Consider the following 13234-nt stretch of genomic DNA (forward strand, 5'->3'; position numbering starts at 1 on the left):
AATACCGGTGGGTTGGAGTTCTCTGAACATTACATTCTCGGTAAGCAGAAAAGATTAACTTTTGGTACCGGAATTCATAGAATCAAAGGTACTCTTGACTATATTCATTCAGATCTTTGGGGACCCTCACGTGTTTCTTCAAAAGGAGGGCATCGTTACATGCTAGCCATTATTAATGATTTTTCTCGTAAAGTCTAGGCTTATTTTTTAAAGCACAAAGATGAAGTTTTTTCCACTTTTATGAAGTGGAAGATTTTGATGGAAAACCAGACAGGGAAGAAAATCAAGCGACTCAAGACGATAATGGTCTAGAATTTTGTGGAGGTGATTTCAACACATTCTGCGAAAATAAAGGAATTGTGAGACACCGCACCAGGATATTGATGGAGAGAGTTCGTGCATGCTCTCTAATGCTGCTTTGCCTAAAGAATTTTGGGCCGAAGCTGCATCTATCGCATGTTATTTGGTGAATCGTTCCCCACACACATCACTCAACTTCAAGATTCGAGAGGAAGTTTGGTCAGGTAATTCTGTTGATTATTCGAATTTGAAAATTTTTAGATGTCCTGCATATGCACATGTAAATCAGGGAAAATTAGAGCCTAGAGCTCGAAAATGCATATCTATTGGTTATGCATCTGGTATGAAAGGGTATCGCTTGTGGTGTCCTGAACTTAAGAAAGTAATTATCAGTAGGGATGTTACTTTTAATGAAGATGTGTTAATTCTCCCTGGAAAAGAAGCTGTCAGTTCTTCCTCTTCTGACACAGGTGATTCGAAGAACACCGACGAGAAGGTGGAGATTGAGTTTGAAATACCAACTTCTAGCGAGGAGAATATTTCCTCGTCTCCGATCACTTCGGAAGTTCATGATTCCACTAAACTAGACCGTCGTGAAGACTATTCTATTGCTAGAGATAGACCCAGAAGAGAAATCAAACGGCCTAAAAGAAATAATGAAGGGAATTTGGTTGCTTATGCTCTTGTGATTGCAGAGGATACAGTTGAAGGTGGAGAATCTCACACATACTCTGAAGCAATCTCATGTCCTAATTCTTCTGAGTGGCAGGTTGCGATGCAAGAAGAAATTGAACCTCTGCAAAAGAATGATACTTGGCAGTTGGTGAAATTGCCAAAAGGCCAAAGAGTTGTAGGCTGTAAATGGGTCTATAAGAAAAAAGAAGGCAACGCCGGAATTGAATATGCAAGATATAAAGCACGTTTAGTTGCTAAAGGCCACACTCAAAAACATGGTGTAGACTTTAATGAAGTGTTTTCTCCTGTTGTTCGTCACACTTCTATACGTGTACTTCTTGCCCTTGTTGCCTTGCAGGATCTTGAATTAGAACAACTTGATGTCAAGACTGCTTTCTTACATGGAGAGCTCAAGGAGCAGATTTATATTCAACAACCAGAAGGATTTGTTGTTCCTGGAAAAGAAGACTACGTTTGTCACTTGAAGAAGTCTCTTTATGGATTAAAACAGTTCCCGAGACAATGGTACAAAAGGTTTGGTTCCATTATGGTTCAGCATGGATATTGTCGTAGTTAGTATGATAATTGTGTTTATGACAAGAAGTTTTCAGATGGATCTTTTGTCTACTTATTGTTATATGTTGATGACATGCTAATTGCTGCTCGTGATAAGCCACTAATCAAAGAATTGAAAGATCAGATGAGTAGTGAATTTGAGATGAAATATCTTGGTGCTGCAAAGAAAATTCTTGGTATGGAGATTCATAGAGACCGATCAGCTGGAAAATTGTATTTATCTCAAAGACATTACATTGAGAAGGTTCTTGAGAGATTCAACATGAATAACTCAAAACATGTGAGTACTTCTCTTGCAGCTCATTTTAAATTATCATCTAATTTTTGCCCTCAGTCTAATAAAGAGAAAGAGCGATTGTCACATGTGCCCTATTCTAATGTAGTTGGTAATCTTATGTATGCTATGGTATACACTAGACCTGATCTTGCACAGGCAGTTAGTGTTGTGAGTAGGTACATGAGTAATCCAGGTAAAAAACATTGGCAAGTAGTTAAATGGATATTTCGCTACTTGAAAGGTTCTGCGAATACTGGATTGGTTTTTGATAGGAATAAGGTGACACCGAATATTGTTGTTGGATATGTTGACTCTGATTATGCAGGTGATCTTGATAAGAGAAGGTCTTTGTCAGGTTATGTATTTATTTTATGCAATTCTGCCATTAGCTGGAAAGCTAGCCTACAGTCCATTGTGGCACTGTCAACGACGGAGGCAGAATATATTGCAATCACTAAAGGCGTCAAAGAAGCAATCTGGTTAAGAGGTTTGGTTACTGATCTTGGTTTAACCCAGGATGTTGTCACTGTATTTTGTGATAGTCAAAGTGCTATTCATTTAACCAAAAATCATATGTATCATGAAAGGACCAAGCACATTGATATGAGGCAGTATTTTATTCGGGATGTTGTGGCAGATGGGAAGATCATCGTGAAGAAAATTGCTACAACTCATAATCCTGCGGACATGCTGTGACATCCCAGGTTTGGGGCACAACACCTTAGGCGAATCCCACATCGGCTACGCACAAGGTGGAAGTCCTATACATAAAGGGTGGCAACCTTGAACTAGTGTGACGCGTTTTGGGCTGGCAGAGCGGAGGTTTCCCTGGCCCAGAAACAAAACCGTGAGGGTTCAGGCCAGGTTTGGCACCCAAAGCGGACAATATCACACTAGGGCTGGGCTGTTACAATTTGGTATCAGAGCCAAAGCCTTGTCCCTCTGGCCGGTGGTGGGGCAAACCTCAGCGAGGACGCTGAGTCCCTAAGGGGGGTGTATGTGACATCCCAGGTTTGGGGCACAACACCTTAGGCGAATCCCACATCGGCTACGCACAAGGTGGAAGTCCTATACATAAAGGGTGGCAACCTTGAACTAGTGTGACGCGTTTTGGGCTGGCAGAGCGGAGGTTTCCCTGACCTAGAAACAAAACCGTGAGGGTTCAGGCCAGGTTTGGCACCCAAAGCGGACAATATCACACTAGGGCTGGGCTGTTACACATGCTCACGAAACCAGTTCCAAATCTCAAGTTCAAGCATTGCTTGGACTTGATCGGTGTTCACCAATTCTAAAGGCCATTTGGGGCATGGCGAGAAAGGAATATGCACATCATTTTGTAAGAAGATCATCTTAGAATTCAAGTCAAGGTGGAGATTGTTAAAATTGCCTTAGAATTCTAAGATTGATACTTCAAGTTTATATTGGTTGGCCAAATGTTTTTCATGGTTTATACTAGTCTTTAGGTGGCTAAGGAAATTCAATGTTGGTTGGCTATGTTGGTGAGCTAACTTGGACTAGGATGGCACATTTTCAACAATGGAAGGAAGACTTGAAGTTTGTTCACATCGTGATACACCTCTATATAAGGCAATCTTGCTTGGAGCAAATTCATCACATCCAACCAAGAGAAATTCATCTAAGAGAATAATCCTCCAAGAGCATTTCTCTAAACTATCCACTCTCTTCATATACCACCTTTTCATATATATACACACTCTTGCCATATTCACTGAGTGTAGTGAGGTGTTATCTTGAGTGTAATTTTTGTGTGGGTGTAAAATCATTTGTATCTCCATATTTTTCATAGTGCATTACTCCTCTCTCGCCCCGTGGTTTTTTTCCTCTATATTGAAGGATTTCCACGTAAATCTTGTGTCTCTTCCATTTATTATTTTACTTCTCATTTTATCATCAATTACCGAAACTAAATATTTATCCATTACCACCCTAAATTCCGCAACAATAACAATTAAATGGGAAAAACAAATATAAATTTTAAACAATTAATTAACAACGTAAAAAAAAAAGGTATTTTACAATGACAAGTAGTAATCAAATTCAACGAATTCTCTAAATGCACGCTCACACGTTAAGCGATTAACATTCAACCAAGAAAACGCGGTTTCTATAAATACACTATATGTATGATTTATTTCATTAGGTATTCAACTGAACTTTTACAACTCAACTCAAATAAAAACACTCTCACATCTCACCACACTCTGCACACACCTCACATATTCTCTCATTTTCTTTTCATTTGTGTGTGGTGCTGCGTTAGGCTATAGCCTATTTACAGGCAAGTAATATGTTGCCATTTTCTCCTCTAATGGCAAATTGACAATTTCTCCACCAAAGGAATGTGACATGTGGCTTTATTTTATATTTATTATTATTATTATTATTTTACTTTAATTAGTGATGATCTTTAACATTATATATACTGTACATATTAATTTGCAAAACAAACAAGACTGAAATTTGGGTGATTTTGCTTCATAAAGTTTTCGTGTAAAACAATGGGAGAGGTAGAAGAAGTGCAAGAACTAGATGACAATCACCAACAAAACGGACAGGGGAAAGGCCTTATTAAAAAAGAAAAAGATTCGTTCGATATGGAGGCTGGTGGAAGCAATAGCTCTTATAGAAATCGTCAGGTAATTGGTTTCTTTTAACTTACATGAACTCGGAATATTTTATCTATGATTTTTTTGAATTTTGGAAATTGATTAATACAAATGAACCCGGCTCGCAAGAAAGAAAGCAGCTTAAAACAAACAGTCAGATTTCGGTTTGAGTGTTCAAGTGAGAGTCACCTCCAATTGACAACTATTGGGTATGCAGGTAGCAGATTGGACAACTGTCTTGAAGCTTGCATTCCAATGCATCGGAATAGTTTATGGCGATTTGGGTACTTCTCCATTGTATGTGTTACCTGGAGTTTTCCAGGATGGGATAAAGCACAGTGATGATCTTCTTGGTGTTTTATCTTTGATCGTTTACTCCATTGTTACTATCAGCCTGATTAAGTATGTGTTCATCGTTTTATCTGCAAACGACAATGGGGATGGTGAGCTTCATACTAAATAATTTAAACTAATAGTAATTTTATCAAGAACAAAGTAAAAAAGAATAACTGGTTCTATATATATATATATATGTATATATATATATATATGATCTTATTGAACGTCAATTGCAGGAGGGACCTTCGCGCTGTATTCTTTGATATGCAGACATGCGAGAGTGAGTTTGATACCAACTCAGCAGGCGGAGGATAAAGAAGTTTCCACTTACAAGTTCGATTTACCAAATCGGCGCAGTGTAAAAATGGCTTCATATGCAAAATCATGGCTAGAAAATAGGAATGTAATGAAGTATGTTCTTTTGTTGACAACAATAATTGGTGTGTCGATGCTCCTTGGAGATGGCATTCTTACACCTTGCATATCTGGTAACCAAAATATATTTTTATGTACATTTTCTAAATCATGACCATAATGTCAAAATAAAATCATAAAAAGGTTTGAATTTGTGGGTGCAGTACTATCGGCAGTGGGAGGTCTTAAAGTCGCTATACCTAGCCTTACAGACGATGCAATAATGTGGATTTCAGTGGTGATTTTGATTTTCTTATTCCAACTTCAAAGATTTGGAACACATAAAGTTGGGTATAGTTTCGCTCCAATTCTTGTACTATGGTTTCTTCTGATTGGAATTATTGGGATTTTCAACTTCTCGAAGTATGATCCTGGTGTAATCAAAGCTCTTAATCCATGGTGTATTATACAGTATTTTCAAAGGAATAAAAAAGAAGCCTGGATTTCTCTTGGAGGTGTCGTTTTGTGCCTTACAGGTTCACAAGCATTTTTTGATGATTTGGGCCATTTCAATATTCGCTCAATACAATTAAGCAGTAGTGTTGTGCTGGTTCCCTCCGTATTGCTTGCTTATCTTGGCCAATGTTCCTATCTTCGCAAACATAATGCTGATTTTGCCTCCGCCTTTTATAGCTCAATTCCAAGTCAGTATTTTTTCCTTTCCTTTCTCACTTCCTTGTTATTGTTATGTTATGGATTGTCATAGTTTGGTGCAGAAGCATTGTATTGGCCACAGTTTGTTCTAGCTATATTGGCAGCCATTATTGCTAGTCAATCATTAATCTCAGGTTCCTTCTCCATTGTCCAACAATCTGTAGCACTTGGTTGTTTCCCTCGAGTCAAGATTGTGCACACATCTTCAAAATATGAGGGACAAGTTTATGTGCCTGAGATCAACACTCTTCTAATGATTGCCTGTGTATTAGTCACTCTTGGCTTCAAAAACACTGTTCAAATAGGCAATGCATATGGTAATTAGTTAAAGATATAATTTTGATTATTTAATTTAAGTTTAATATCTTGACATTGACTAATTCTTTAATTTTCTTCTTACAGGAATTGCTGTGACATTTGTTTTCGTAATTACATCTGCATTACTTGTTCTCATTATGGTTATGATATGGAAGACAAATATAATTATCATAATCTTCTATATATTAACAATAAGTTCAATAGAGTTGCTATTTTTGAGTTCTACACTATACAAGTTTGTCGATGGAGGATACCTTCCTCTATTATTTGCATTCGTTGTGGTCTCTATTATGTTCATATGGAATTATGGCTACAGGAAAAAGTACATGTACGAGCTTGAAAATAAGATTGAAGTAGAAAAGCTTACTGATATAATCTCCAATACAAGGATCCATCGGATTGAAGGTCTTGGTTTATTCTATACTCAGCTTGTTCAAGGCATATCTCCTATATTCCCTCGTTATGTGTCAAGCGTTCAAGCTTTACATTCAGTTCTCGTATTTGTTTCCATTAAGTTTCTGCATATTAGCAAAGTTCCTGCAGAGGAAAGGTTTCTGTTTCAAAGAGTAAAGCCAGGAGAATTAATATTTCGATGTGTTGTGAGATATGGATATGCAGATTCAAGAAAGGATCAAGGGGCTCAGTTCGAGCAAATGTTGGCTAATCAGTTGAGGGAATTTATTCAAGAAGATAATAGCAATAATGATATGCAGAGGGAAATGGCTTTGGTTGATAAAGCTTTAACAGATGGCATCGTTTATTTGATGGGCGAAGGTGAAGTTATGGCTGTAAATGGCTCTAGTTGGTTTAAGAAATTGATTGTAGATGATCTCTACAATTGTCTGAGCAGGATTGTGAGACAACCTGATGAAGTTTTCTTGATTCCTCGCAAGCAATTACTTAAAGTATGCATGACTTACGAGGTTTAAGATGTTGAAGTCAGGTTCAATCAATTGCCTTTTACTGATATTAAAGTTGAGTTGGGGCTCAGAAGTGTTATTTAGAACCATTTGCATATTTGTAATGACAAATTTAGATTCCAGTAAACTTCTAAAACCATACTGCAGGTTTCTAATCTTTCTGTGTTAGAGCATTTGATTCTGCTTTTTGGTGGTCATGTTGTCATATTACAGCAACAAATTCGTGTTGGTATGATGCTGGAGAAAGTGTCTACTCCTTTGAGATCATCTAGGTGCAGGATGACCTTTCTCAGAATAGCATACATAAGATCTGTCTCATTTTCTTTTAGAAAATGCTTAATTTGGCTTGTTTAATCTTCAAGCATCTGATAAAATCTTCTCCTGAGAATAGCATACGATCCTTCTCATTTGTAAGATTTTTTTTCCCTTGGAACATGAAACTCCACGGGGTGCAAATGATTGAAGGCTTAGTGGAAAAATCATGGTTATCTTTAATTACATCATAGTTTTGTTGTAACTATAAATTAAATTTTTGTTAATAAAATAAATAGTAAACTCATTTGTCAACCATAATAATTTGATTTAATTTCGAAAAAACGTCGATTAAAAAGGAAAATATATTTCTATCAATGAAAAAAAAAATATTTCTATCAATATTGAATTTAAAAATATTCAATAATACTATTAAATTAGAAAATATCTACACATTGTTTGGGTACATCAAAACAAATATTCTTCCCTGAATCAATAATAGTTACTCCTTGCGGTAATGAAGGACTATTGGCTCTCATGTTCCATTTTTTTTTCTCTTTTCATGCATCGATCTTTCCCATTTCTTACCAACTCAAAAGACCAACCCCAACTATATTGTAAATCGAAATTTGTATTATTGTATCTATTTAAAATTGCTTAACAAAAACAAAGAAACCTTTAGAAACCCTAATCTCAGAAGCTAGAACTCCAATCCTATACGTATTTTATGTAGTAGTTGATACTGTTTAAATGTCAACTTGCCCAAGATTTAGATTGTTCTATCTTAATTTAATTTTATTCCCAGCAAAGAGTACAATGTCTAGTTGGTAAATAGGATTAAATTAATAGTGGTCCCTTTCCCACAGTACCAAATACTTATTGGTTAACAAAACCCTAATCCTAGATAAGTACTTCAACAACACTTTGGTCAACATCTACTAGTTTATATTGGATATGATTGGATGGGACTTGTTTTAAAATAATCCCCGATATCCCTATTAATGACATTGTTTTGGGATGTTTGGGTATCAGTGATAATGGACAGACTTTCCCAAACAAAAGAAATAGATGAAATCAAAGTGAGTGAATACTCCTATTAAAGAAAAGGATATGAACTTGAAATTAATTTTTTGTCTGATATATATTTTAAGATTTTACTAGAAAAAACATGAATGTAATCTAGAAAGGAAAAAACATAAGATTTAAGGATGGTAGTGATGAACTGACCTTGTTAATTAGGAGTTTCCTTCCTTCTTGTGAATTGCAGACTGCTCAGAAAAAGAATGAAACACTTCATATATTCATTCATCAAAACAAGATCAAGATGTGTAATGTTTTTTGTCATTCCACTTCTCACTCGTCGTTTGTGAAATCAAATAAAAAATTGCATATCCTCTTAAACTCGCTCAACAAATCGCATAGTTCAGAAGATATTATATATAACTATAAGATTGAGATTAATCAATAAATCTCATCATACAGTCAATTAAACCCCATGTTTCAGAAAAATATGAAATCATAATATGATCTACCAGAAGTCTAATGGCCGTTTCTAGCTAAAAGAAACACTTACCTAACTAAGATGGCCTTGAACTTCTAGAGCTATTCCTCTTATCAACTGGGTCAAACTTCAATGGAGCTCGATTTTCTTCAGTAATAGTATTATTATTGCTACTGCTTCCCTTCTCTTGATTAGCTCTATCTCCTTCTATTTCCCTATATCTTTGTAAGTACCTTCTTAAAGGCTCTGCATAATCATCAAACCCTAAAGCTCCCATAGCCCAACAAATATCATCTCCATTGACAGTCTTCCGTCTTTCCTTTCGACACTTCTCAGAGGCTTCACTGGTCACAAAACTAATGAACTCAGAAACGCATTCTTGCATAGTTTCTTTAGCTTCTTTTGAGATTTTTGCATTAGGAGGCAAAATTTGCTTCATAATCCTCCCGACGTTGGCTATTGGCAACAACCGGTCTTGCTCTTTGATGCCACCGTCTTCACTTGAACCACTAGCTCCAACGTTATTATCTACCATTTCTTGATGAAAATAACCTAATTGGTCCTCCTTAATCTCAACCCAATAACCTTCTTTCTTCCTTCTAGGTCAACATCCATTTATATATATATGTGTGTGCATAACACATGATAGTTTTGAACTATGTCGTTTTGTTCAATATAACATGTGATTGTCCAACAAGATTTACATAATATGGTGGGGTTAATGCTCTAAACCCAATCTGTTGGAGCTCATTATGTAATTGGACAAAAAAATTCTTTCATTTGCAAATAAAAATTTATTTAGAATTTATTATTTAACCATGTCTAGTCATCAAGAAAATTAAGAAACATGAAAACACAAACAATGGTTGCTTAGAGAGAGGGCTTTGGTTGTGGGGCAATATTATAATTTATAAAAGGTACAAAACTTCATGATGTTAGCCATACAGTAGGGAACCTTCCCATCAATTTTTACAGTTTTACTCTTTAATGTTCACCAATTAGCTTAGGCAAAGCACATCTTTAATCACAATAATTATGCTAGTTGAGGATTATTTAAATGTATCATGTTTTCTCGTGGAGTTAACCAAACCCTACCTTATATATACAAATCAATATTATTTTTTAAAATATTTTAATATAAACTCAAGATTACATCATCTTATACGATATTAAATCATTATTTTATTATTTTAAAAAATATTTATAAAAAAAAAACTACCTGCTTTTGGTGTATGGGCCACCCCATGCACCAAGTATAGGTAAATCTTATTCAATACTCATATGTTCACGATAATTTATTGATATATATAATTTTAATTAAACAAATATTATCAGAATGGATTTCTCTCATATGATATGCTAGTGGGCATATCAGTGCGCATGCAAGCTTTGTTTTCTTCTGCTTATTCACATCCAGGACAGATTCAAATTGCTAGCAAACTGAAATTTTTTTAATGCCCTAGAAGTTTGAAACTCACATACAGAGAATCCATTAGAATATACTATGTTGTCCACTTCCATTTCACAGAGTTTCTTTTTTATCCTCGAATATTCTTTTTTTTTCAGGATAAGCGTCCCTATATTCAATTGAATAATGGTGCAGATAAAATCTTTATAACAATAGCTAGCAACTCTAAATTATTATTATTATTATTATTATTATTATTATTATACTCAAATGGATAATAGGTTTATGGTTCTTAAATACTTAATTTAGACATCAGAATTCGTCAACTTGCATTATTAATTAGCAGTTAAACACATGTATTTTCCCATATTATTAATAGTTCTGATGGATCTTTCAGAGAGAAGAATATTTTAGATATATACTGCAAGATCCCTTTTTTTTTTTTTTTTTTCACAAAAGCCTTGTCTGACCAACTGTATGATGAACTCAATTAATATATTCTGGAAGCAATTCTAAGTATATAAAATAATTATAAAATATAAATTTAAAAAAATAGTCCTCAGCCAATCATACACTTGGATCTTGTTCGGTTGTGAAGTAAATAACAAAGAATAGGACATCAGATGTTCATTCATTTACATTAAATAATAAAAAGGTCGTTAAGATTCTTTTTTTTTTTTTAAATTATATGTAATGAAAAATAAGAAAAAATTATATAATTAACAATTATATATCGAGGTTCGCTGTTCATAGTGTTAAATCTATCTTTGTCTTATCATGTGATAGATATGTGTCCTCTTTTATCATTCACTGATCCGAATCAAAACTTCATTTATTAATTTCTAAAAAAAAAAAAAACAAAAAGGAAAAGATTTGTGATTTTAATGAAAAAATGGGATACAAATATTCTTTTTTTTTTTTTCCATCTCACCGAAATTAAAAATGAAGTTTTAAGTTTCGTTAATTGACTAATTAAAAATTTAAGGTTGTTAGAAAAAGAGAAGGAAAGGAAATCCTACAATGACATCCACTACTGTTTTCATTTCTATAATGCTTTCAAGTATGGCCCACTCACTAAGGTTTGAAATTAGCATTTTTAGGATTTAATATTCTGATGATAATTTTAATGGAAGAAAGGAATCCATCAAAGGAAGAAACAAACCAACTAATCTAATTTGAAATTAACTAATTTCGGTTCTCGCTCTCCATACATCACCTACTATGGCTTCAAAGCTTGAGCACTTGCAAATGGCATCTTCTTTTAGGGTACTTCTGATAATTTCAGGACTGAAAGAAAAGAGCTTGTCAGTGTATTTATTAGAGAAAATCAATAGATGAAGATGAAGTCTCTTAATTTATTAATGTTCACACCGGTGGATACTGAAAATAATATTGGTAAATGGGTGAATAAGAAAAATACTTAGAATCCGTATTAAATCAATAAAAATAAAATTTTTTATATTTTATTATTTTTTTAATATATAATTAAAAACACTTTCATTTAAATACAAATTTTATTTTTATTAATTTATTTCGTGGTGGAACCGTGAATCCGTTCTATAAAAGTAAATGTCATTATGAAATGGTGAAAAGTGCATTATTGCAGTTTTTTTCATCCGACTTTGGCCATTATATGGGCTCTCTTCGGAAAAATTTAATTTCCTTAAATGTATTTTTATCTTTAGACTTTAGTGATGGGCCAAAGGACCATTTGGAGAAGAAAAAGTTCAATTGGCAATCTGCGGTCCATTTTAGAAAGAAGACCAACTCAGTTAAAAACAATAGTGGGCCACAAAGCCTAAAAACGTTAATATTATCGAGCGAAGAAGCACAACGGCTGAAATTGGGTTCTTTCAAGCAACGAAAAGGGTTGCGGAAAAACGACGGCGTTCATCAAATGAGCATCGCCTGCCCTAGATAACTCCGAAGACCTGCCGTTTGACGTATTCTAGAAAGCCGTCAGTTCAACGCCATGAACGTCCTGTAGTTTGTGTTCGAGCATCAAAAAAAAAAAAAAAAAGAAAAGAAAAAATCACAAGTACATTAAACACGTATTTATTTCTATGATGAGCCACTAATTAATAATTTAATGGGGTTAAGCATGATCAAATTGACTATAATTTTTCAATAATTAATATGGTTTATAATGGTTGAGTTACAAACAGAAAGACCCATAGATATATACAACTATTCAATAATTAAAAAAATAATAAATAAAGTCAAATAGAAAACTCATGGTGTACTGTACAATTCTTTTGGTCAATTGTTGAAAACATCATACTTTTCAAGGGATCTATCTTATTATTAATATAATTTTTTTTTATTCGTTTAAAGACTCAATAGATCATAATAATATAATCGATTAAATAAAAAAATAATTATTTCTCATAATTTAATAAATTGGTGAAAACTCTTATGATAAAAAAAAAATTTGAACTCAAGATTTCACAAGACACATTTGGTTAGCTATTAATGTAGATTATTAGTTATAAAGTAGTTGTCTTTTCCAATTACAAATTAAAGAATTTAGTTGTTTTCTACTTTTTAAATAATTAATTATTAATAAATAGTTAGCTAATTCAAAGTTGAAATTCCCCAACCTAAACTAAGAACCTTGAGAGGAAAACAAATGAAAGCATATATCTCATCCATAACGTAAGATGTTGTTTTGGCATCATTGGTCTTGATGAATGATGACATTGCTTAATGAAATTTTAATTAACTTTTGAGATTAAATTATAATTGAGTCAATAATCAATAGTCATTATATCTCAATAAGAAAAAAAAGGGACAATAATTATATTGTTTTATTTAATAAATAAAATGTGCTTCAAGGATCAAAATTAATTGCCAAAAAAAAAAATACCAATAGAAATATTTATTGTGCCAAAATAAAAAATCTACGATACGTTCACAATTTTAAAAAATTTAATCTATACCCTTTTAATTTAATTAGAGATGACATCAATTTGA

General features: G+C 33.8%; 2 protein-coding genes across 4 annotated transcripts; one reads left to right on the top strand and one right to left on the bottom strand.

Annotated features, from left to right (window-relative positions):
- The first annotated feature begins 4271 nt into the window (after positions 1–4271).
- LOC149495151 (potassium transporter 5-like) lies at positions 4272–7659 on the top strand. Of its 3 annotated transcripts, none has more exons than XM_089724153.1 (6): positions 4272–4485; positions 4673–4898; positions 5031–5282; positions 5373–5852; positions 5925–6179; positions 6265–7659. In XM_089724153.1, the coding sequence occupies exons 1-6, from the start codon at positions 4348–4350 to the stop codon at positions 7107–7109; spliced, it is 2196 nt and encodes a 731-aa protein (XP_089580279.1). In that variant the 5' UTR covers positions 4272–4347; the 3' UTR covers positions 7110–7659. The 3 variants fall into 3 exon arrangements, with proteins under 3 accessions (XP_089580279.1, XP_089580280.1, XP_089580281.1); XM_089724154.1 differs by having other exon boundaries at positions 5997–6179; XM_089724155.1 differs by having other exon boundaries at positions 6027–6179.
- Positions 7660–8929: 1270 nt separating this feature from the next.
- Positions 8930–9397, bottom strand: LOC105643660 (nuclear transcription factor Y subunit B-1). Its single transcript, XM_012228851.4, has one exon. It carries the CDS (start codon positions 9386–9388, stop codon positions 8930–8932), a length of 459 nt encoding a protein of 152 aa, XP_012084241.1. The 5' UTR covers positions 9389–9397.
- Positions 9398–13234: the final 3837 nt, after the last annotated feature.

The sequence above is a fragment of the Jatropha curcas genome, chromosome 7 (assembly GCF_041381405.1).
Source record: "Jatropha curcas cultivar XTBG-Jc1 chromosome 7, XTBG_Jcur_1.0, whole genome shotgun sequence".
Taxonomy (NCBI): Eukaryota; Viridiplantae; Streptophyta; class Magnoliopsida; order Malpighiales; family Euphorbiaceae; genus Jatropha; species Jatropha curcas.